This window comes from Apaloderma vittatum, unplaced genomic scaffold (genome assembly GCF_000703405.1).
Source record: "Apaloderma vittatum isolate BGI_N311 unplaced genomic scaffold, ASM70340v1 scaffold7077, whole genome shotgun sequence".
Taxonomy (NCBI): Eukaryota; Metazoa; Chordata; class Aves; order Trogoniformes; family Trogonidae; genus Apaloderma; species Apaloderma vittatum.
In genome coordinates, this window is record NW_009727775.1 from 98,955 (window position 1) to 121,349 (window position 22,395).

Here is a 22,395-nt window from a genome sequence, read left to right on the forward strand (position 1 = left end):
GAAAGAGTGGTCAGACACTGGAACAGACTGCCTAGGGAGGTGGTTGAGTCGCCATCCTTGGATGTGTTTAAGCATCGCTTAGATGTGGTGTTGAGTGATAGGGTTTAGGGGTGACCTTGTAGTGTAGGGTTAATGGTTGGACTCTATGATCCTCAAGGGTCTTTTCCAACCCGAATTGTTCTACGATTCTGTGCTCTTAGGAATGAGAGAGAGCAGGATTAAAGCAGGCATCCTGTTTGTATGTGCACAGTTACACCTATGGCTCCACTCCACTCTTGCTGGAACTGGGCCTGTAACGGGGAGGCTATGGATCCCAATAACGTAGCTGGAAAAGCTATGCACCAAAACTGGGACTCGCAAAGCCCAGCTGCTGGCAACATTGTGGGGGAAGGTGGTGCAAGACCTGCTTCCTTGCACCACTGGCACCTTACTTGGGGCTTCGTGGGAGATGTCTCTCATGTGCTCAAGTATCAGACCCTTCTTGTCCCTCTTGCCTTCTAACCTTTGATGATTAACTTTATCTCACCTCTCATCTTGCGTGAACAGCTGTGCCCTCTCTGCAGTACGCTGGGCAGGGACTGATAGCATTGAAACATCTGTACTAATTTTCCACCTCTGGTTTTAGCGCTTCCCCAGTATCACTGCCTGACACTACCCATTATAAAGCTCTCTTTCTCAGCTGGTCACAGATTTTTCACGCCATTAACCACTTGGTCTGAAAGTCTAGATGTTGAGCATTCAGTTTACAACATATAGGTCTGAAAATACTGGCTCAAACAATTCAGGTTTTTCCAACATGGAGACCAGTCAAAGACATAATATTTTGCTTATGCTAAGTAAATGAAAATGTTTAATTGGATCCACCTTTTTGCTCCCAAGATTTAGAATAAGGAGTTTCATCTTGCCCTTTGGAACTGAAATGTCTGTATAAAATATCTGTATAAAAATCCTACCTCCGCAGGCTGAGCTAGTAGGGTCTGGACAACTTTGCCTTTGCTCTACAGTCACCAGAGTGCTTAGAGCTTCACAGCTGAAAAATTCAGAGGCAGAAACTGGGACTGAGATGGGGTGGTGAAAAAGTTAAGTCTTTCTGATCAAAGTGATTTAGAAGCAAGCAGGCTGAGGAGAAAAGTGGAGGAGAGACCAGTGTGAAGAAGAACAACTTTGCTAACGTGTGACTCTTCAGATCTGAATGAGTTTTCAACAGTCGATGATGTATAATTTACATGCAAGCATGGCAAGGGGTGTGCAATGCAAATTGTGCCTGATGAAGAGATGAAAATGTGCTTGCAGATGCTTGAAGTTCCGAGCATTCCTGTAAGGTGCTGAGGAAAAGCGCCACTGCAGGCAGAAAGCTGCTGATTGAGCTATTCAGCAGAAAAGCCACAGCACTGAAATAGTTTTCCCTGGTCTTGCACTGGAGGTGAACTGCTTGCAAAGGAAGGGTGTGTGCCTGTCTCTATCACTTCTGTAAAAGCCCTGATATTGATAAACTTGCTCAGAAACAACAGCGTCTTATTCTATGAATCCCCCTGGAAGTTGATGGGAGTCGTCTTAGAATGAGGACTTAAATAATACCAGGATCTGATCCTATTTTCAGTAACGAAGTCAGTAAGGAAACTATCAGGGCAAGGAGCGATCATTTGGGGAAGATCACTAATTACTTTGTGATTTAAGATATCTGCATGTCTATCTGGAAGGGAATAGTAGTGTTCTTATGTGCATGTCTATCTGGAAGGGAATAGTAATGTTCTTATGTGCAGCGTTGGTGCACTTGGCAATTAAATCACAGTTCATGAGGATGACTTGTGATGTTAAAAAGCCCCTGGGAAGCTTGATTTGCGCCTGCGATATTTTAAGAATCTTCTTTTTGTTCCTGCTTCAAACTTTTGATAGTTCGATGAGCAAAATTAAGGATCAGCAGCAGAGTCCTTTGTATATGTTTTTTAATCGCCAAATAGTGGCAGCAGTTGTAAATTGAAGAGTAAATTCAAGGAGCCTTACAAAACCAGAAAGCCAACGTATTTCAGAGTTTGTGGTGATTTAGAAACCAGAGCTAGTGAGGTTATCAATGCCTCTCTGGAGGCGTGACACCAGGGTTCAACTGGTCTTACTGTTTCAGATACCTGCCACCAAGATTTATCTGTGTTTCACCAAGAATGAGAAATATATGAATCCAGGGGCTTCCGGCTGATCCCCACCAAAAGCCATCAAGCCACCTCCATTAATGTCAGCACACTCATAAATTTTTAGCACGCACTGAAGTAGGCAACTGCTGCCACTGCACAGAAGCTTCCAGAGGTGTCCCCTGCCTCCTGTAAATCTATGGACACTCAATAAAGTAGATTAACTGCAGATGGACTTAATAACAGTTGTCCCTCCTTTGGAATTAGAGGGGTTCGCGCTTCTTAAAAGGGGACGGTGTGGTGTTCCCATATGCAAGAAAGAAGGACTGAAGGGTTTTTGGTTTTCAAATGGCTGTCAAAGCTAGGTAGTCCATTCCAATCAGCGGGAAAACACGTTGCAGAACTCTGGGGTCCACTCTCTCCCACCATACACAAACAATTCTCTTGTTTATGATAACTGATTTTCCCTCTCTTCAAATAAACCCAGTGGGCTATTTGCTCTGGTACTCCTCCGGTAAGCCAGTGATGAATTTGCATTCCATTCCCTCGCTCCCTCCAGCCCTAAAGATGTCTGCCAAAATCAGTCAATAGATAACCACCCTGTGGAAGCTTTAAGAATGTGTTAGGAAAGGCTTGAACGCTACCCATTAATGTTTACAGCTTCTAATTATGTTAATTAATCAGTCTTAGAGGTTGTCTCACCCGGGAGCCCAAAGGCAGGGTTTTAGTTCCCACAGATGTACTTTAACTCAGCAGCACAGTTGCTTACAGCGAGGAGCTCAGCATGGTCTAGCTGCCAGAATATTTATGCAGGGTCATGGACAGGTTTTGCTGCCAGAGCTTTCTGCCATCACGGCTGTGTTGTTCCTGTTGGATTTTTGAAACTAGCTTTGCCTGTCTACACAAGGTACAGTCAAACATCTGGGAGCAGGCTGAGCCACGTTTGGGAAGACTGGTGTTAAATATAAGCTGTTCCTGCAGAATGGCTTTTGGCATGGGAGAAAGGTGTTCAGAGAGTGCTTTGCCCCAGCACTAATTGTTATGATACAGAGATTACTGCCTTTGCAAAATCCAAACAAAGGTGAAACTAGTGATAGAGAAAACTGATGTTGTCTGTTCTATTAATGTTTCTGCTGTTTTGCAGGAAGACAAAGCGTTTGGGTAGAGGACACCCAAGCCTGCACCATCCTCTTTCAGAGCTTCATTTCCACAATTCAGAGCTTGTCTTCACTCACCCAAGGAAAATGAGAAGACTCGGAGAAGAGACACAACCCAGAGGGGCTGCAAGGTGATTCAAAAGGAGCTTCTCTTTGTTTTATTCTATTCCCTAAAGAACTCAGGTTATGCAGGCTTTCAGTGCCCAAAGTACAAGAGGGAAGGAGAAGACATATTTAGTGAACAGGTGAAGGCAGGAGAAAACTGTGGTGCACAGAGAGATCTCTTTCTAGTTTAGTTCAGTTCACCCTCATCTAGTGGAGTTAGCAGACAACCGCTTACTTAGCCACATTTGCAGAACACCCAGATTTTTATGCTGAGCTCACAGTTGCTTCTGGCTTGTAATTTTCGCTCACTAAGCGGAACGCCACGTACAAGTGGCTTGTGAGTGTGCGACAAGTCTTCAACGCCAACGAGGAAAACAAGTAATGACAATATGAATCAGGTGAAAGAGAGCAGTTCATCACCCACCTATAAATGGCTCTTGAGGGCAGTAACTCCCGTCTGTGATGAATGTAAAGTACCAGATATCAGAGAGACGTTTTTTGGAAGGTTCCTACAGGAGAAATGCCCTTGCAGGGGTGGCAGACAAGAAGGGGAATGTGTTTTCTGGAGGAACAGGGCATTGTATGGAAAGAGGACCGTGACTAAGGGGCTGGTGATGTCTCTGGTTGTGTCCCAAGGATTTCCAGACTGGAGCTTACTCTTTTAAGAGAACTGTCTGCCGTAGTGGTTCGTTGCACTAGCACTGGTTATTAAGCAATTTTCCTATCAGCTGTTTTGTGAACTGCTGCCATATTGTGTGGAGACGGCAATCCAGGCACCTCGGTTACTTGGAAAGCACTTCTGGCAGGCTGAGGGCACGTATGATGAGCCAGATGGGACTGAAAAACGACACGGGTCAGGGTGGACTTAAGCGCAGCAACGCCTCCGAACCAGAGCCGAGGCGGTACGGGGAGGGGGTGCCTCTGCTTGGCACTGCTGAGGTGTCATCTGTCTTCGTCCTGTTGGCAAGACTTCAGCTGCTGACGGATTGCCTGGTGACTTCCACGCACGGTAATATTAACTTCATGAAAAGCAGCGTGTATGGAGTGTGAAATGCGAGATGGGCCTGACACAAATGAACACTTTGCCTACTCTGTGGAGTTTCAGTGCAAAACCTCTCTCTCCATTCATCTTCCTCCTGCCTCCTCCTTCCCCACCTCTCGCTACCTAGGGAGCCCCGTGAACAGGCATATTGGCAGTCAAGTTAGCTCAACAAAACAGCCTTGTGAAAAAGGGAAATATAACACGATCGCTTCCTATTTCTTTCTCCCTTCCTCTGCATCAAAGCCTGGGCTGGCTGTCAGGAAGGTTCCAAATGAACAAATAAAATGCAGGAACCCCCTGCTTCAGAAGGAATCTCGTTCGCTCACCATGAAGCTCGGCCAATTCTTTTTCTGACAGTACTCAAGTCAGCAGGCAGAGCAAGAAGATCATTCAAAGCTAATCAGTAAAGTGTAAACCTATTATGAAAGCACATTTACCCCTCGCCTCCTCCTTCCGCCAGAAAACCAATCCCCAAATCTGTGGGAATAACACATAACGTACATAAAAGTTGCTATTACTTAGATCCCCCGTTATTAGGTCAGCGATGCCACTGATGAAATGCTCCCCAGAGCACTGCACAGCGGCATATAAATCCTCCAAGAAATTCACAGCGTAATTTGTTACAGCTAGAGGGCATAAGACACATTACGGCAAAGCCCGTGTATGAGGCTCTCCCCTGTGATTCTTGAGGCTATTTCTGGTAATAAAAACCTCATCTTGATTTCTTATCCTTTGTATTGATTTCTACCAGAGAAGGCTTTACTTAGACAAAGATACTACTACGTTTTGCTGTTTAATAAGGGAATCCTGCTTCCCTCTTCTTCCCACCTCTCTTAAAAATTTATTTTAGGAGTGACTCCAAGGAAGATTTGTAGTTTGGGAACTGTTGGTATGTACAGTGGGTAAAGAGCCAAGATGATGACTATTTTTGCATATGCAGTGCAAAACCCTAAATGTGAAATTAGAGAAAAATGGTTTTGTTCTGGAACAGCAGAGGAAATTGTAGCTGGGGTTCTAGTTTCGCAATTGCTATATCCTAATATGAAATTCTGTTATTAAGTTAATGGATGGAATCCGTGGAAGTCAAGAGATTAAAATCCAGACTCAGATGTATAAAATAGTAGCAACTATTAATTTTGGAGCATTTTTACTCCTGCTCTATGAATCATATAGCTATCCTGACAAAAAAAAAAAAGGAGGTTTGTAGGTACACTGCATGATGCTTTCATTAAAAAAAAGAGTAAAACCTTATCTTTCTTTTCTAGTATGGTGCATAGGGACAAGGCCAAAAAGAAACCTAGAAAGCTTTACGTGAATAATTTGCCAGGCAAATAAGAACAGCTCTATAGAAGTCAATGCAGATAAACAGAATGCTAGGTGTTAAGGCTGTGAAATGCACAGTGCTACATCAAAAATATTTTGTCTTCTCTGCAGTGGGATTGCTATAAGCAACTGGAATGTTTTTGTTTAATCTATTCCTTTGGGTTTTGCTTCCTTTTGCATTTTTAGAACCTATCCTCATAAGAACCTGTCTTGGGTCTTTAAATGACTGAAGCTATGCCTGTTCCTTCGTGCAAAGAAAGTGGTAAATATTTATAGCAGTTCTTAAAGTGAAGAAATTTAATATGTGCTTGTTGCTTTTGTAATCTAATAGCACCTGTGCTGAAAGACAATACCTGCTAATTTTATTTCCTAACACATCCTTTTGCCATTGAAGGATAAAACATGGAAGTTTGGGTTTATTTTTTTGGTATGCACAACAAAATTTATTCAAAAGAACCATAGTCCCTCTTTAGCTATCTGTTTATTTAATAGACTATGGAAAATGATAAACTCTGTCAAAAAGCCTAGTTAAAGAATAATTTATAAGCTACATTCAGCTGTTGATTTGGTAGATTTGCTTAGTGGAGAGCCAAAACATATCCTGGCAGGTAATAATTAATGTAAACCTTGACAATTCAAATCTGGCCCACTGTTCAGCCGGCCAGGCAGCAGTAGGACACAGCTCCTGATAGTTCTGCAGCGTCGCTGGCGTGCACCACAGGGAAAGCCTGGCTCTGCGTGACACACATGCTCCTCATGTGTAGAAATCTTGCTGAGTATTTTTTTTTTAACCTATTTTGGATGCAAGTAAATATGTCTGCAGGGAAAATTATTTTGGTCACTTAAATAGAGGCCTCCTGTGAAGAGCGGGATGGCAGGCAGCTCACTCTGATTCTTCTCAGTTCCATAAATCACTGCATCACTCAGCCAGATTCAGATGAACTCAAATATTGGGCGATGTCCAGTCTTTGCTGATGCTGATGGCAGCTCTCCCACTGGCTTCACTGGGGGCAGAATTTTATCCACCACACTGCTAAATTACCAGAATATTTTTTTATTGATGAAATCTGCCTAGCCTTGGCTGAAACATGCCTTACTGATTTTTAAGAGATCACGCTGGGTGGATAGTTAATTTGAAAAAAGAGAGCAACAGGGAGTTTGATCAAACTCACCCCTCCGCCTGCACCCAAATGTGTCACTGCCCCTCTGCCATCAGAGATGACCTCCCCACGTAACAGCACACACAGCATCTCTTTAACTCTGCTCTATCAAAATGGTCTGACTTGGCTTAAAACTGCTTTTTGGTTAATTTATTTCACATCAGGTTGTTTCATATGGATGGGTAAAGCAACTCGCTGTGTGTGGTTATTCTACAAGGGGAGCTGTTTTCTGGGTCTATCTATCTCAGCTGCAGCAGAACAACGTGTCTGACTAAAGGCTTGCCTGTACGCAGTGGCATCATATATGAACTCTGTGTGGGGTTATATCTTATTCCTGTTTAATACAATCACTTGCTTAGGAAATGTGTACCTCTAAAGCTATCCAGGATCAGTTAATGGGGTGCTTATATTCCAACATCCGCTTTAATCTTTGTTAATTTTCAAGTCTAGATGAGATTCAAGACTACTGCACCTGACCAGACAACTTAGAGGTTAGCTAAAGAACTCCTTAGAACTTGTTTAATCGCATATTTATATGCTGGGATACTGCCTATGTCTGCCTATAGCCTTGAAGTCTCACCTAAAGTTGGGCCCCTGGGCACATCTGGGATATAAATGTAGCACCAAGGTCCCATTTCACCTGTAAGGGCTAGTGAATAAGAAAGCTCAGCATTTACGCTCCACCTTACATCTTCAGAATATTTCATAGATGCATGAGACTGAGGTCGCTTACACATTAGGAAGCAAGGGCTTTGATGAACTGCCCGTTCAGCCATTCCTCTCCACCTCTCTTGAGTGAACAATGGCTTTGGCTTCCTCCAAACGACCCTTTGGATTGGTTAGGCTCTTGGTTGGCTCTGCTGTTAAGTGTCTCTGTGGAATGGATTTTACTTTTAATAATGTCTCATAACTGTCTTTAAAGAGGTTTACGGCCCATCCTTACTCTCCGGGAGATTGACTGTTCTCTGTTAATCTCCTGTAGAAACATTGTTATTGCTTCGCACAGTATTTCAGTTAGTTCTCCTCAAGCTGTAGAGTCAAGTTAATTGGACACGATTGACCTATGTTAGAGAATTACTATTAGATGAGTAATATTAAGCAAAGGAAATAAGATCTTTCTGTACCTCAGAACATGCTGAGAATTGTGGGGAGCGGCAGGAAATGGCAGCTCAAAAACTGTGTAGACTGGGACCCAGGAGCAGGGTTGATACAAGGAATGGGGAAGTGCTTTCTAATAACCTGAGGTTTGTAAAACCAGCAGTTCTTTCTAAAGGAGAGAAAATATAGTAGAGTCTCGAGTGTCTTTAAGAGGCAAAAGTACAAGAAAGAGATTGTGGCAGACCTGTGAGGGCTATTTTCGATTTTTTTTTTTTTTTTTTTTTTTTGAACAAACGCTACACTGTCATACAGCTACCAAAACCTCACTAAAGTAGTCATGGATTAAATAGAGCAGGATTTCATCAGAACGTATTTGTGTTTCCAACTGGAAACTGCATAGTGGAGGCAGGTCCAGTCCATTGAAAAAACTGGTGAATGATTAATGGGCATGACACTAGTCCACAAGACAAATATGAGCCTGTAACATAATCAAGAAGCTCAAAACACAGAAACACTGGAAGTCTTTCTGCAGAGCAGTTTTATGCAGAGCAGCTGAAACCTTGCTGCTAAATCCTGGAACTTTCGGGTGCTGCTTCCCAATGTACTTTTACACACCAACACACTGGATAGGGTAAACCCTGGCAAAAATTACCTATATCATACAACCAGCTCATATTCCTTATTAGAAGGCTTTTCAGTCTCACCATCTTAAAACTGTCGATCTGAAAACTTCTTCAGCTAAAGTAAACTTTCTGGGAGAACTATAGGTGTCAGCACTCGGTTTAAAAATGTGTAAGTATGTGCTTAACTCTACTGAGACGTGAAGTTTCACTGAGATCAGCAGCCTCTTAAGTAACTTAAGTTACATTTGGAGGAGTGTCTTGAAGGTCAGGCCTCAAGTATGAAAGTACTTCAGATTCATATCGGCTGCTGGATAATACCAGGAGCAGGCACCTGGACTGCAGTACTGGTGACGTGATGTGATTTGCTACAGCAAATAATTATACTTCTATCTCATGGAAGATTACATTCTCTCTCTTCGACCTTGTGTATTCAGACAGAGAAAAGAAGTCAGTGTTCCTACACTTTAAGCACGCTTCTTGTAATTACAAAGCTGGAGCCCGAGCTAATATGTGCCCTGCATGTGAGCCCACTTCAATCTCTGTGGACCTGATTGTGCAGGTAGTCCTTCAAGGTTCATCTCTGATCCCTGCTGTACTGTGCAAGGACTGATGCGTTATTCTGGTTTCCCCAACTAGGAATCCTGCAGCTCGGGAACTTACTTCTGCAGCTGGTACAGAACTAGCTCGGCAACTGCGACTGGGATCACCACTGTAAGCTGGATTTTGTAATTTGTTAGAACTGCAAAATCAGGCTCCTTGGGGCAAACAGACTTATTAAAGAATAAGTGTTTATCTCTGCTCACCGGCACTCAATTAAACACTGGCCAATCTGATCCTGGAGTGTTTTCATGATGTCGAGCCCCTCCACTTCTTTCAGCTTGACCTTGAATACCTCCTCGTGTATCTCCTGGACCTCACCACGTGGGGCATTTCCTTGCCCAGCATGCAACTGCGAAATACTCGTTGCCATTAAGTGAGGAGGCAGTGTCTGAAAATGACAAGAGAAGAAAACAAAAGGTATGAAATAAAAGAAATTTAATATAAACTGGAATGCCAGGTTGACGGTGAATCCGAGCTTAAGCCTTAATTTATTTGTGGGAAGCGAGGAAAAAAAATCCTGTGCTCATAAAAAGTGCCTGGATGCACACAATGGTCTATTGTTAGTGTTTTGGCATTAATTAACAACACTGCAATGTACAAAAACAGCCCTTCCAGCGTGGGATCCCAGGATCTCAATGAGACAGGTGAGAAAGCTGCTGCTCGGCAAATGCCAACTTTATCCATGTCAGAGGGGTGCCAGATTTTTTTTTTTTTAATTGAATTTTCAAATGTTTGGACTTCCCATTGATACACTTTAATTAGCCAGTATTGTTTTTAATTTGTTCACTTAAATTTTTATATGCACTGCCTAGTCAGTGGTTTCCTGGTATTTTGTTGCAGCTGCTCCTGTTCCTTTAGGAAATCAACTTCCCTTGAGGAACAACAACAACAACAAAAGAATAAACAACCCCCTCAAACACTGTAATAAAAATCATACCTCCCCAAGTTTCCCATGATTTGATAACCTTGGCAAGAAGGGCTTCTAAGCCAGTTTAAAGCCTTACAACAAATTCTGCTTTGTGATTGATTTTACATGTGTACTTTGAGAGAGAAAAATGAAAGTCTTTCTGGTATGCAAATACAGAAGCATGAAAAATACCATCTGTGTGGGTGGTCTGAAACTTTTGCATTTTTTTAGTTTGTAATGGTTGATAAAGTCGTTTCCAGTGTTTTACAAGCTATTACTATCTTTTAAGTGTAGAGAAAAATCTATTTTAAAAATTGTAAATTAGCTCTGGATTTTTTACAATTCTAGAACAAAGTATTTTCCACATACTTGGGAAGTACTAACTGTCTGATAGCGTGTATCAAATTTAAGAATGGAAAAGAGGAGGACATACGATAATCTGTTATGTAATATGGTGAGTTTTACTCTTCAGAGTTAGTGACTGTCTGACATGCAGATGGCAGCGTATATGAACAAAAGCCTAAGGCTGTTGTTTATCTACAAAACCCCTATATAATTCTGCTCTGGCCTTCCACCTTTGGAACATACAGAAATTGTCCTTAACTAGCACATCTCAGACTAATTTAGTAATGAATTGTCCTTGCTCTGGAGTTATATTTTCCAGTGTGCTCCAAGTCCTAACTCAAGAGATCTCCCCCAAAGACAAAAAATATTCTATCAAAGGTTTGGCCATTTTACATTTAAGGACTGTTATTTGGTGTTTTATTACAGTTCGACCAGGTTCTAAAAATCACTAACAAGTGCCAAGCAAATTTGGTTTCAGAAAGTACACAGCGGGACTGCACACCATCCAAAGTAAGCGCAGAGGCCCTGCTCAGGAAAGCAATTTACTGCCTTCCCTGCATCTGCAGTATGTGACTCGCACTATGAAAAAGGAATTGGTCAAGGCCACCGGTGAGAAACTATTCAGGGGGAAACCAGAAGAGCAGCATGTTTTTGAAAGGTGGCTGTACATGCTCTCTTGCTGCATACGTGACCCAAAATGTTGCCTTTCACCCTGATATGTTGCCTTCATTCATTTTTCAGTTTCTACAGAAGTGTTTCCCATCTTTAACTTCCCCAGCACCTATTTTTAAGCATGGCACAACTAATGTTCATGTTATTTATTCATATTTCGTCATTGTCTGCCTTACTAGTCTTAACTTCAGAATAGCCAGATGTGATGATGCTTTCTTAGGGCTCCTCTGGAAACCAGAGGAAGACCTCCAAGGCCTGCTTCCCAAACTGACATCTAGAAAGAACAGCCTCTTCCCTCAGGCAGTTTCCTACTCAACTCCGGCTTTTCTACAGCAATGCTTGAGGGATTGCTTTTCTGAAAAGTTCCCATCAGGATGTGGCTAGCGAAGAGGTGAGCCAGCTAGAGCCAAGGTGACTCTTCCATGTCTTTGTATACTGCTGTAGCGTGGTCTGAACAGGCACTCCGTTACACACAGGGGACAACCTACTACATTTCCTCAGTTAAGAATTCACTCATCTCCTTAGTTAGGTGCTCAACGGGGGGCAGAGTTGTTTCACTTAGAAATACGTTTTCTAGTTGGAGGTATGTGAGAAAAGGGCTAAAAGAAAAAAATTTGGGAGCACAAGAAAGGGGACTGAGTGACTATTTCCACGAGCAAAGGCTGCTGTGGGGAGGGCTCATGATGTCTTGCTGGGTGGGCAGGTGGTGTCCCCCCTCTCCTTTCTCCTTCGGGAAGGAACAGAATCTATGCTCAGGCCTAGGCAACTCAGCGTGAGGGACACAAGGATATCTCCAGCTTTAGTGAGGCTGATCTGTAGCTGACGGAGAAAGACAGGCTCCTCTACAGCACGCATCTGAAATGGCATGAGGTGGCTCACCGGATGAATGACATACTGGTGCTGGGAAGGGGCAGCTGCCTCTCCACCCTAACAGCTGGATGTGTCTCTCCTGCTGCACAGATGCTGGCACTCACCTGATCAGTTCACCTCTCCAAGAAGTGGAAAATAATCCCTTTTGTCTTTCCCCCTCCTCCTACCAGGTCGTCTCCCATTATAATGAGGTGAACCAGGCAGTCAGGGTGGCAGCTGAGGGCCAGAGTAGCAGCAAGGGAAGTGATGGGTGAACGTGGGACCTGAACAACGTGGAGAGCAGGGTGGCTCATGCAGCAGCACAGACAGGAGAGCTCTTCTGCTGTCTCTGAACTTTTCCCCTGCTCAACTCCTCTGAAACTGTTCTCCACTGAGTCCTGAGGGAGCCTTTGACCAGTTTACTTGTCACTCTGAAGTTAGTATCAGCCTATCTTTCATCAGTACCAGAGCCAGATGAGGTAAGAACTGTTTGAACTGGCATAGAACGTGCCCACATGAGCAAGACCAGAAATAGAAGATTCTTATCTCTAAGTAAATTAATACAGATGATACCTCTGTTTGAGTTCACAGTCATGGAGCTGGTGTGGACACAGTCCACCAGTTGGCTCAAATGCTGACAGTAACAAGGCCACAGAACATGCTCTGGTTGGTAAAATCCAGCCAAGTCCTGAGTAAATATTTGTGCAGCTACCTGTTTGAGCACCATGTAGTTATCAGTGTATCTGCGGATACTAGTTGGAGCTGCACTTAAAGCCCTAAGGCTGAAGTACTGACATAATCTTGTAGAAGAGCTTATGAAAAGAAACTCTATTGTATTTGCCCTTCATATTTTTTGTTTTCTTCTCTAAAGGTTGTTTTACTACAAAAGAAAACCACCCCAGGAAACACGTCTACCATCAAGAATCCAGCTGCAGGCCTTCGATAACCCACTGAAGGAATGAAAGAGAACACTGAAAGCTGGTAAGACTACTCTCATTTGATTTTCTGTTTTTTTTTTTTTTATTTCCAATCCTATTATTTCTTGTTATTAATATTTTTTAAATTAAGGTATGTGGAAAAGGGATTATTTACGTGGAGGAAAAGGCTGTTGCTGATCTGAAATGTGCTCTTGCTTGATTGCTTCCATTGCTGGGAAGGCGAGAACTGGCTCAGACGTAGGCGACCCGATAAGCTGGGGAGGAGGGTAGACGTTGGAGAGGAGTCAATAAGAGAGGATGACATGGCAGGTACGGAAAATGGTTGCTCTAAGCGGGACTCAGCTCTGCCAGGCAAGCTGCTGCCATCAGCAGCAGGGAGATGTGTTAATAACAAATGATATTCATTTAAGTTGGCCTAGCAGTGGACAGACAGTTGCCAAACTTGGGGCTCCCTCTGTAGTGCCAAAGCTTTGGCAAGAACATACTCCAGCTCAGATAGGTGAGGGGGAGCATAAAATGAAGAGTGGAGCTGGCTGTGATAAATGGGTTCTGAAGGATCCGTGGCCATCTAATGTGAAACCTACACAGTGCGCCGTGTTGACAAGCGAAGACCAGGAGGCTGATGTACGTCAGGAACTGAAGGCTGGCTTCTGTTCTGGGTGAGGAGGAGGGGAAGAAGGCAAGCACTGGGTGGCAGTGGGGAAATCACACTGTGGCTACCTGTTTTTTAAGTAAAATATTATAGGTGAACGTACAACCGGCCTGACTTTCTGTTCTGTTGATTTGAAATCAGTGCAGTTACAACGAAAATGAATAGGACTTGAGGTAAACAAGGATGAGGAAACATCAACAGAACTCATGTACGTGGGCTAACAAGTAAAAGGGAGACTATCTTAAAAACTGCTTTCCTGGCCTATAAGAATTGATCCAAGTGTACTTAGGGGTGTGAATGATCTAGGGAAGCAACCAGCTGGTAAAGTATAGGTAGGGAATAAGAAGATGAGCTAGATAAAAGTTGTGTGTGGAAGTGAATTTAGCAACATAACCTAAAAATAGACACGTCAGTGGCAGGAGCTCCTGAAGAGGATGTAACTGTACCATTGTATGGTTGTCAGTTCTCTACCATTTTAGGGGGCTGGTTAGCTCAGTGGTTTGAGCGTGGTGCTGATAACAATGACCGACACCGAGGTCGCGGGTTCGATTCCTGCTCAGTCCCCATGTGTTGCCTGATATAGTCGAGAGGTGGCGTCCCTGCCCACAACAGGGAGGTTGGATTAGATGATCTCTAAGGTCCCTTCCAGCCTAGGCCATCCTATGATTCTATGATGATTTGTTGTGCATTTGTGATGCATCTTCATAGAAAATGCTTTTCTCTTATTGAATGGAAGACAAACTGAGGAAAGAAAACTGACCTCAGGCACCTATTGGATGACATGAAATGTTTTAGGGTGTTACATCATCTTAAAAAAAGGCTGTGAATAGCATGATCAGGTGAATTAGAGAACACTGCTTCCACCTTCTTGCTTTGTAATTGAAGCAAGCCACTACGTTGAACTCACTTTCTTTTGTTCAGTGTTCTTGTCCAAATCACGAGAGTATGTGTCATCCTAAACGTTACCAGCTTTAGAATTTAATGCATTCCCAACCCTGGCTCAGTAATGAGGAGACAATTCTAACAGCTGAGACCTTACATTCATCTTCAAGCCCTCTTGGGTCTTCACATGGAGCCAGTCTACATGATGTCTCCGGTGGCGTTTGTATTCTCCTGTCAAGGAGCAGAATTTGGAAGAAAGGATGTCTGAAAAGGCTTTGGCCATCTGAGAGTGCTGGAGAAGATAAGCATTGAAATGGCAGACTAAGACTGATGGACAGTGTGAGAGGATGGCTTCAAACAGCTCCAGCCAAGACGCCTCCCCGACAGCCAGACTTTGACCTCTGCCTTCCAGTACTGCAGAACAACTTCCCATGTGGTCACATGCCTGTTCTGGAGCTCTAAAGAGTTATACCGAGACAACATGATGAGTGCTGATTTTATAGCCCACTATACTTAATGTGCATGTTAAGGAAGACAAAAGCCAATTTATTTCGAACGTTGCTTCTCTCAGCACCTCTAATGTTTCTGCTTCTGAATCAAAGGGAGGCATTCTACGGTAAGACACTAATAAATAGCTTTTCCTTGGGGGAAAAAGCATTTTCCCATCTTCAAGATATTTCTTTGGCCATGTGAAATTCAAATTTGTTAACTTGCCCTACAAACAGCAACTCATTTAGAAACAAATTACAAATATTAGATGGAGACAGTGAACTTGATAATGCAGTGCTGCCACATCAGTTGTAGAATAATGCATCTTAATGAAGGCTTCCCATGTGAATAAACCATTATATTTACAAGCTTTTCACAGTTAATGACCCAGAACTGGATAACGAAACTCACATTTTTAGTGTGGTCCTCTGTCAGCAAAAGTATACATATTAATAATTGATGTTGCTGTAAAAATAGGACATAATAGGAAGATTCCTGAGTTTGTGGGGAAAATAGGACTACATGGTCCATTAACTTAAAATGCTTATCTAATGTTTGATGGGCTTTGTCTTTAAGATCCTTGTTTAAATTAATAAGGCAAAATGGACATTTGTCGAAAAGAGAATTTTATTCCAACTCATCAGTCACAAGGACGCTGATGAGAGCGCTGTTACATTCTGCTCTTCTTTACTCCTCCTCCTCCCCTTCCCAAAGAGAATTTAGGCTTTATGAAAGACCCACCAGGAGAAGGAAAGAAGTTCCCTACATGTCCCAGGTAAGCAAACGTGATGAAAGCCTCCGTGCGCTTTCCCTTTTTGACTTCGGAACTCGATTGCACAGATCGTTCTCCTCTCCTAGCTTGAAAAGCCTGCCCTTCTGCTTAGTCAGCTCAACAGCTTTTCCCAGCACAGACTGCTTTATTGTTCATTATAAAACACTTAGAGGTGTGCAGGCTGGCTGAACATGCTTAGGGCTACAGCTCTACATCTAGGAGGCCCCTCGCTGTGGAACTAACTGCTCTTCGATTGTTCCATTATGACTACGCTTACAAGGAAAAATAGTCTTCCTTTCCATGAAATAAATACATTTCGTTTGACTTCATGTTTTAAGGCTAACACTCATATAATGCCTGAAAGGTAGATTTACTGTGGCTTTTATTAGCGGGCACTTAATTTAGGATGGCTTCTTCTCTTAGACTTGAAACAGCACGGCTGAAACACGCGCTGCACACTTGCATAGGGCTGCTTCGGTGAATGTCCTGCTCCAGACAGTGTTGTCTGTAATTAGCATCTTTGGAAAGATGCACTAGTGTAGCCTTTTGCTGTAGATTGCTTATTTTCAGTACTAGTATAGTTTTCTTCTCTGGAGGACTTTATCTCCTAAGCAATGTAAGTATTTTTGAAGTAAGTAGTTTTAACAGTCACTTACTTTCACCAGTGGTGAAACTGAGATTTTTTTTTTTTTTTACCTTTCTTTTTTTTTTTTTTTTTTTTTTACATTTGACTACTTGGGCAAGTAACTCCTTACTAGCAGACTAAAAGAATTTATCACCTAAGCAACTGGGTTCTGTTCTTTACTTCTGACTGTTACTCTACTCAATTTTAAACTGTGATCCAAATTATTTTTAGAAATTGGACATAGGAGTTATCTTTGTTCTTGTTTCCTCACTGTATTTTGTCTGGCTATGAGAAGAATGTATTTTAAAGAGGCATCTTCTCTTCTGAAGGCTGTATTCATATAGGTTTCATGACACACAAATGGCTATAGCCCCATCAATTATATGGCTGAATTCCTAAATTAGGCACGAAAAAGGAACAACTAAGCAAAATATATTGTATTCATTAAAGCTTCTCTACTATATGATTCACTTCAACGGCTTTGCCAATTAAAGTAATTGTCATATGCATTCAAACAAAGCATTTGTAGTAAGAGGCCTCGTTAGAAAAATATTGAAAATGGCTGTTTTATACATTTATATTACAAATACATAAAAAATATTGACATGTAGCACTTTTAAAAATAAGATGAGAGAAAATTTCAAGTGGAGAAAACATAGTCATGACTATATAAGTTTATATAATTTTGGTTATGTTTATTTCCAACATTATACCTGGGCATGCTGTCAAATTTCTACTAAAAATGGCAAGTATGTTTTGGACGCTGAAAGGCAGTGATTTCACTGTTAGTGTGACTCCAGCCAATGAAAACCAAATTACTGAGCAGGCTTCTTGCTTCCCAGCGTCTTTAGATTTCAAAATTAGGCAGGCTTACAATTTATATTGAAAAAAGGACAGATTAGTTATCACTGTTTAGATGTATCTGTATGCCAGTGAAATAACATAACGTTGCGCTGACATCTAACCGTCAACTAGGTTGCAAGTAAAACAAAAGTCATTTTCCTCTTACACTTGATAAAAACAGGCCTGGTGTGTTGTAACTGTTGTACTGCTCACTTTCAAGAGCTGAGGAAATATTTTAAATTTTACTCACTCATGAAGTTTGCAGTTTGTTAAATCCCATGCAATATTTATTTAGTCATAGTCTATAATGTTTACACAGAAGGCTATTCTGGGAAATGCTAATTTTTTTTTTTTTCTGATGGGATGAAATGAATTATATTTATCAGGAATTTGGAGAACAAGGAATGTTTGGCAGACTGTTTTCACAGATATAAATAAAAGCATTATCCAAGGCAACATGCCTAAATTAGGGTATGTTTCAAAGAGGTAAGAGGGAGAGAACATTTTTTTTTATTTAAGACTGCATAGGTCCTTTCATGTGAAAAGGTTATAGAGGAGGGAAGAATGGTGGAAAATATGTGAGAAAATTATATTAACTCCTTGGTAAGGCCTGAAATTACAGAACAGAGCAGTGAGAGAGCTGTGTAACTGTATGGCAAGAGATGTATCTGTGAGACAAGAAGGTTTGTATGTGCAAAGCATGAAAGGCTCAGCCCTACAAATTGTTTAAGCACATAGAGCACTTGGCTCCAAAGCGATCGATTATCTATGCTCGTTAAGTGAAAACATGAGCAAGGGGATGTCCAGGTCTTCAGAGTACTCCTGCCTCAAAGCTGCAACAATAGTAGGCTAAACCCTTAAACTGGGATGGATTTTTGTCTTGTCTTTTTGTATTGCTTATTCTTAGGTTCCTCCTACCCTTCCATAAATCAGACTACAAACTGTTTATCCCGAAGTTTTACCTCAAAAACAGCTTGTCCTTTTTCCACTGGCCTGTGTTCTGAGATGGTAAGTATAATGTCCCGCAGGATCTAACCTTCTGAGGTGAGGCTGTGAGGGAGAGGGCTGTGAGTAGCTCCATTATTAGGTTTGGGTTGTTCTGCACCACTCTGAGGCAAAGCAGTTGCCAAAACTCAGGTCACGCACCCAGTTACGCCAGGCTAGTAGCTAATTTGTGCCGCAGCCAAATGAAATGATCCCAGCGACCTCTAAGTGGGGTGTTTAACAACAAGGGACTTTAAAATGCCAGTAACCAACAAGTGGAAGCATATGCCAGCTTAAAAACTGGAAAAATGGTACATTGCAACTGGTCCCTAACAGTGGAATAGTCAGATCATGGAAATACAAGTTTGTCTGGACAGCATGTGCACATTTTCAAGACAATGTAATGAGTTTTCTTGCAACATCAGTGTGGTCAGTGCGGCTTAAACACAGACCTGTGCCTGGAACGTTGGTTAGGGTGGTCTTGCTGGAGCTGCTAGTAAAGAGCCTTGTGGCAGCAATGTGAGGAAGATCAGGAAACAGGTCAGGATACAGTTATCAAGATATATGTGCTCTTAGTGCGGCTCGTTTATCTTTACAAATTAAACCAGTATTGCAAATTGTGATTTATCAGAGATTTAGAAAAACATGTGCTGAGGGAACCATGCTGTTTCTGCAATTAAGCTTTAATAAATAATAATAATAACCAGGCTTTACTTTTGAGCCAAGAAAAATCTCTGGAACATAGGCTTCTACCCTGTCATCAAACAAAAGCTGAAATAGAATCAAATCCCAGAAAAGATACGTAAATTTTTCTGAAGCAAGTAGACAGTAAAGAAAATAATGATGAATTAAGTAAAAGAATGGACAATTCTTGGTCTCTGCATGTGTTTCCACATTTTTTAGGCCAGCACAATTGAATTATTCCAGAAATCATTATTCAGAATTTCAGATGGACTAGTTCCTATCGTGAGGCAGTCTTTATATGAAAGCAACATAGACATTTTAAAATCAGCTACAATTACAAGAAAATTTGTATTTATTGCAGTAAAAGTCAAGTCTCCTTTGGGATGGATTCGGAGTAATGGATGGCTCAGTCTTCTAATTTATCTAAGTCATGCAGCATTAGAAAAGCAAATTCAACATATTTACACATGAAGATCTGTGGTCATTTTTTAGAGGGCTGACGTGATCATACATCAAAGGGACTTGACCTTTGGAGCTCACTGCCTATCTATCAGTGTGAACCACTTTCTACTCGCCACTCACTTCCTTTGGAGACCATGGAAGGGAATGCAGCATGAAAAGTAAAAGGGGAACACAAAGGAAGGATATAAAACCACTACAAAAATGAAGAGGGGTTTTTTAGTTATTATTATTTAGAGGTATCAACTTTTATGCTTATATACTTGATAAAGAGTAATGAGTCTGAGTGCAGAGTTACAAACATCAATTCTCTTGCTCCTAAATGGAGGTCAGGAAATGAATATGCCATACATGTTTGGTTTGAATTCCCTTCATCCCCGTGATCATATAGATTTCCTCCTCACAAACTAGACTGTTTGCATCCTAGTTATCAGTTACTCCTACCGTCGGCCATCATGAGAAGAGTGCTTGGCTGTGAATCCTCCAGTTACTGGTAGCAGACTTAGGTTTCCTTCCTAAGACTCTAGTTTTAAGACTCAACAGAAACTATCACAGGATTTGATAGGAAATGATCCCTTGTGTTGCAAAACGTGTAATTTCTAATTCATGTTCAGTACATCCCAAGTATTCACCATTCGAAGTCTGCACTAGTCAAAATCTGTTGGAATCTTCTTTGTCTTTAACAGAGGCAGAATCAGCACCCAAAGCTTTGTTTAGCTATGCTGGCCACACTTACTGTTAAAGACCAGCAAGCTGATACTAAAGACAATATGCATAAGGTCTTATCTGTATTTAACATGGCAAAGCTTCGGTAAATGTACATGGTAGTTCCTAAAGATAAGATTTTTAAGGTCATTCTTAACTGCTGGTACATGTTTGTCAGATGTATGCTATAAGCACAACTAATTTTCATAAACCTATACTGTAGCTAAGGCAAGAAAATCATCCAAATCATCTGGGACAAGCAGAAAGCATGTTTCAATTCAAAATCACACAAATAGTTTGTAAATTAATCAGTGAAGAACTGTAGAAGATAGAGGTATAAAGACACCTGCCAAACACAGAGCAGTGACACGTTTCTGTCCTGGTGTGCCCCGAAGCAGCTTTAGCAGAGCTCGGTAGGAGGAGCTGGAGCTGGAGAGCTTCGAGACTTGATGCCCATTAGTGCCTAACCAAGGCACCCAAAAAACAAGTGAAGCATAAAGAGTTTATCCTTTTTCTCGGGCAGTTCCTAGGAAGGAAGATGGTGGTGGTAGGAGGGGGAGGAAGAGGTTCTTTCCGGAATGAGCAGTTTGGTGAAAAAAAAAAAAAAGTTGGCAGTTCCAATGCTCCTTTTACCTCGTTTAAGATATATATGTGGTGCCTTGTAAAGGGGTGGAAGAAGAAGCTTTGCTGCTTTAATTTTACTCCAGGAATAGGGAAGCTCAAGTGTCTTGGAATTATGAATTAAAAATTTATTAATAAAATTTCCTTGCTCTGCTGTGCCTGGGCCAAATTCCCCAGAAAGAAATTCTACATTGCCTGTTTCCACATCTGCTGTAGACGTTGGACTATGTATATATAGCACAAAAACATGCAGCTTAAGACAAACTGTGCTACTTCTGTACCATCTATCATTTCAGTTTAGTTTTGTATTCCTTAGAGACTCCTTTTAAAATAGGAAGAATCTTAGAAATTATTTTCTCATCTTCTGCTAAATTACAAAAGTCTGAACAACAAACAGACTGTGGCATTTTATATTTTCTTGGCAGCACTACTTACCATCCCCAGAAATATCATTTCCTCTTCTCTCATTTTCTCTGTTTTCTTGCGCTGGATATATCCACGCCAAACCTGAATTGTAAACAAAACTCTAATGAGAGAAATGGGCCTTGTTACAGCTTCCTTTACCAGGGCAGACATAGGAAAAAACAAATAGAGGAAGGAAAGGCACAATATACAATTCAAACTATTACTCTTTAGCAGGTTGCCATCTGCTTTTTTTTTTTTTAAAAAAAAAAGCCACCCAAATTTTGAGGTTTATTACCCCCTCACACCGGTGTATCTAACTTCTAAACATGACGCTATCAAGGTTTCAAAGAGTGTTTAGACGTAAGATTCAGAATGAGCTTTTTTCAACGGGTTGGATTATTTGAATTATTCACGTGTAAGGACTTTTTCTGGAATTTAGCAGTGATCTCCCCCTGTAATTTCTTCAGGATATGGAATGAACACACAGGAAAAGGCATGAATTCTCTGAGATGCGCTGGATTCCAAGGGGATGCCAGACAGAGCAACTGAGGTCATAAAAAATCAGAATGGAAAAACAACATGTAGGTTATAAAGTCATTCTGCATTGCCAGTGCAGGACTGTTTCCATTGATCTGGCATCTAGGGTCCTATCTCATTTTGTTAAGTCGTTTAAATGATGTATTTCACCTTGCTAAAAGCCCTGAAAGCTATCATTTCAGAATGCTTCACATTCTGTGGACAGTGTTTCTGTCTACTGCTGTTCTTCTGACAAAAATCATTGTCTTTAGTTCTGCCAAAACTGTTGTTAAATCAGAGATTTCACCTTTTGAATGCAAGTGGCAGCTTCATCTGGACTTGGACCAGTCTGGACCTGAAGTTTACTTGGTCTTTCTCTCTTATCTTGAGGGTAAATTTTCTTCATGAATGCTGCTCGACAACGGCCTTGGCGAGCCCGTTCTGAAACCTGGATCACTTTAACGGCTTCTTCAATTGTCATGGCCTTGTCAGGTTTCTTCAACAGCACAGCCAAAAAGGAACGGACAGAGCAAAGTATTAGTTACATATTTGGTTAATTGCCTACTTCAGCTGGCAAGTGAAACAACAAATGAACTTTTTTCAGAAACTTTCTAAGACAAAAAAAATGCTGTCACAAACAGCAGAAATTCCTGTCTCAGTACTATCTGGCAATATCTTGCAAGTCTGATATCCTGAGAGAGATGTGTTTTACGGAGGACCCTTCAGAGAAAGTGAACCTGATGTGTTGAAGCATGACAAGGAGAGCCTGATGCTATCGCGGGAAGCAAAAATGGCTCTATACGCATCCTGCTG

At 41.6% G+C, this 22,395-nt stretch overlaps 1 protein-coding gene across 1 annotated transcript in view; it reads right to left on the reverse strand.

Annotated features, from left to right (window-relative positions):
- The window catches only part of IQCA1 (IQ motif containing with AAA domain 1), a 114,294-nt gene that overhangs the window by 85,930 nt on the left and 5,969 nt on the right, over positions 1 to 22,395 (reverse strand). Inside the window, exons 3-5 of the mRNA XM_009873806.1 lie at positions 21,890 to 22,078; positions 21,097 to 21,168; positions 9,438 to 9,622 (exon numbers count right to left, since the gene is read on the reverse strand). Of these exons, the coding sequence (XP_009872108.1) occupies positions 9,438 to 9,622; positions 21,097 to 21,168; positions 21,890 to 22,078 (446 nt within the window). The remainder of the gene's footprint in view (positions 1 to 9,437; positions 9,623 to 21,096; positions 21,169 to 21,889; positions 22,079 to 22,395) is intronic.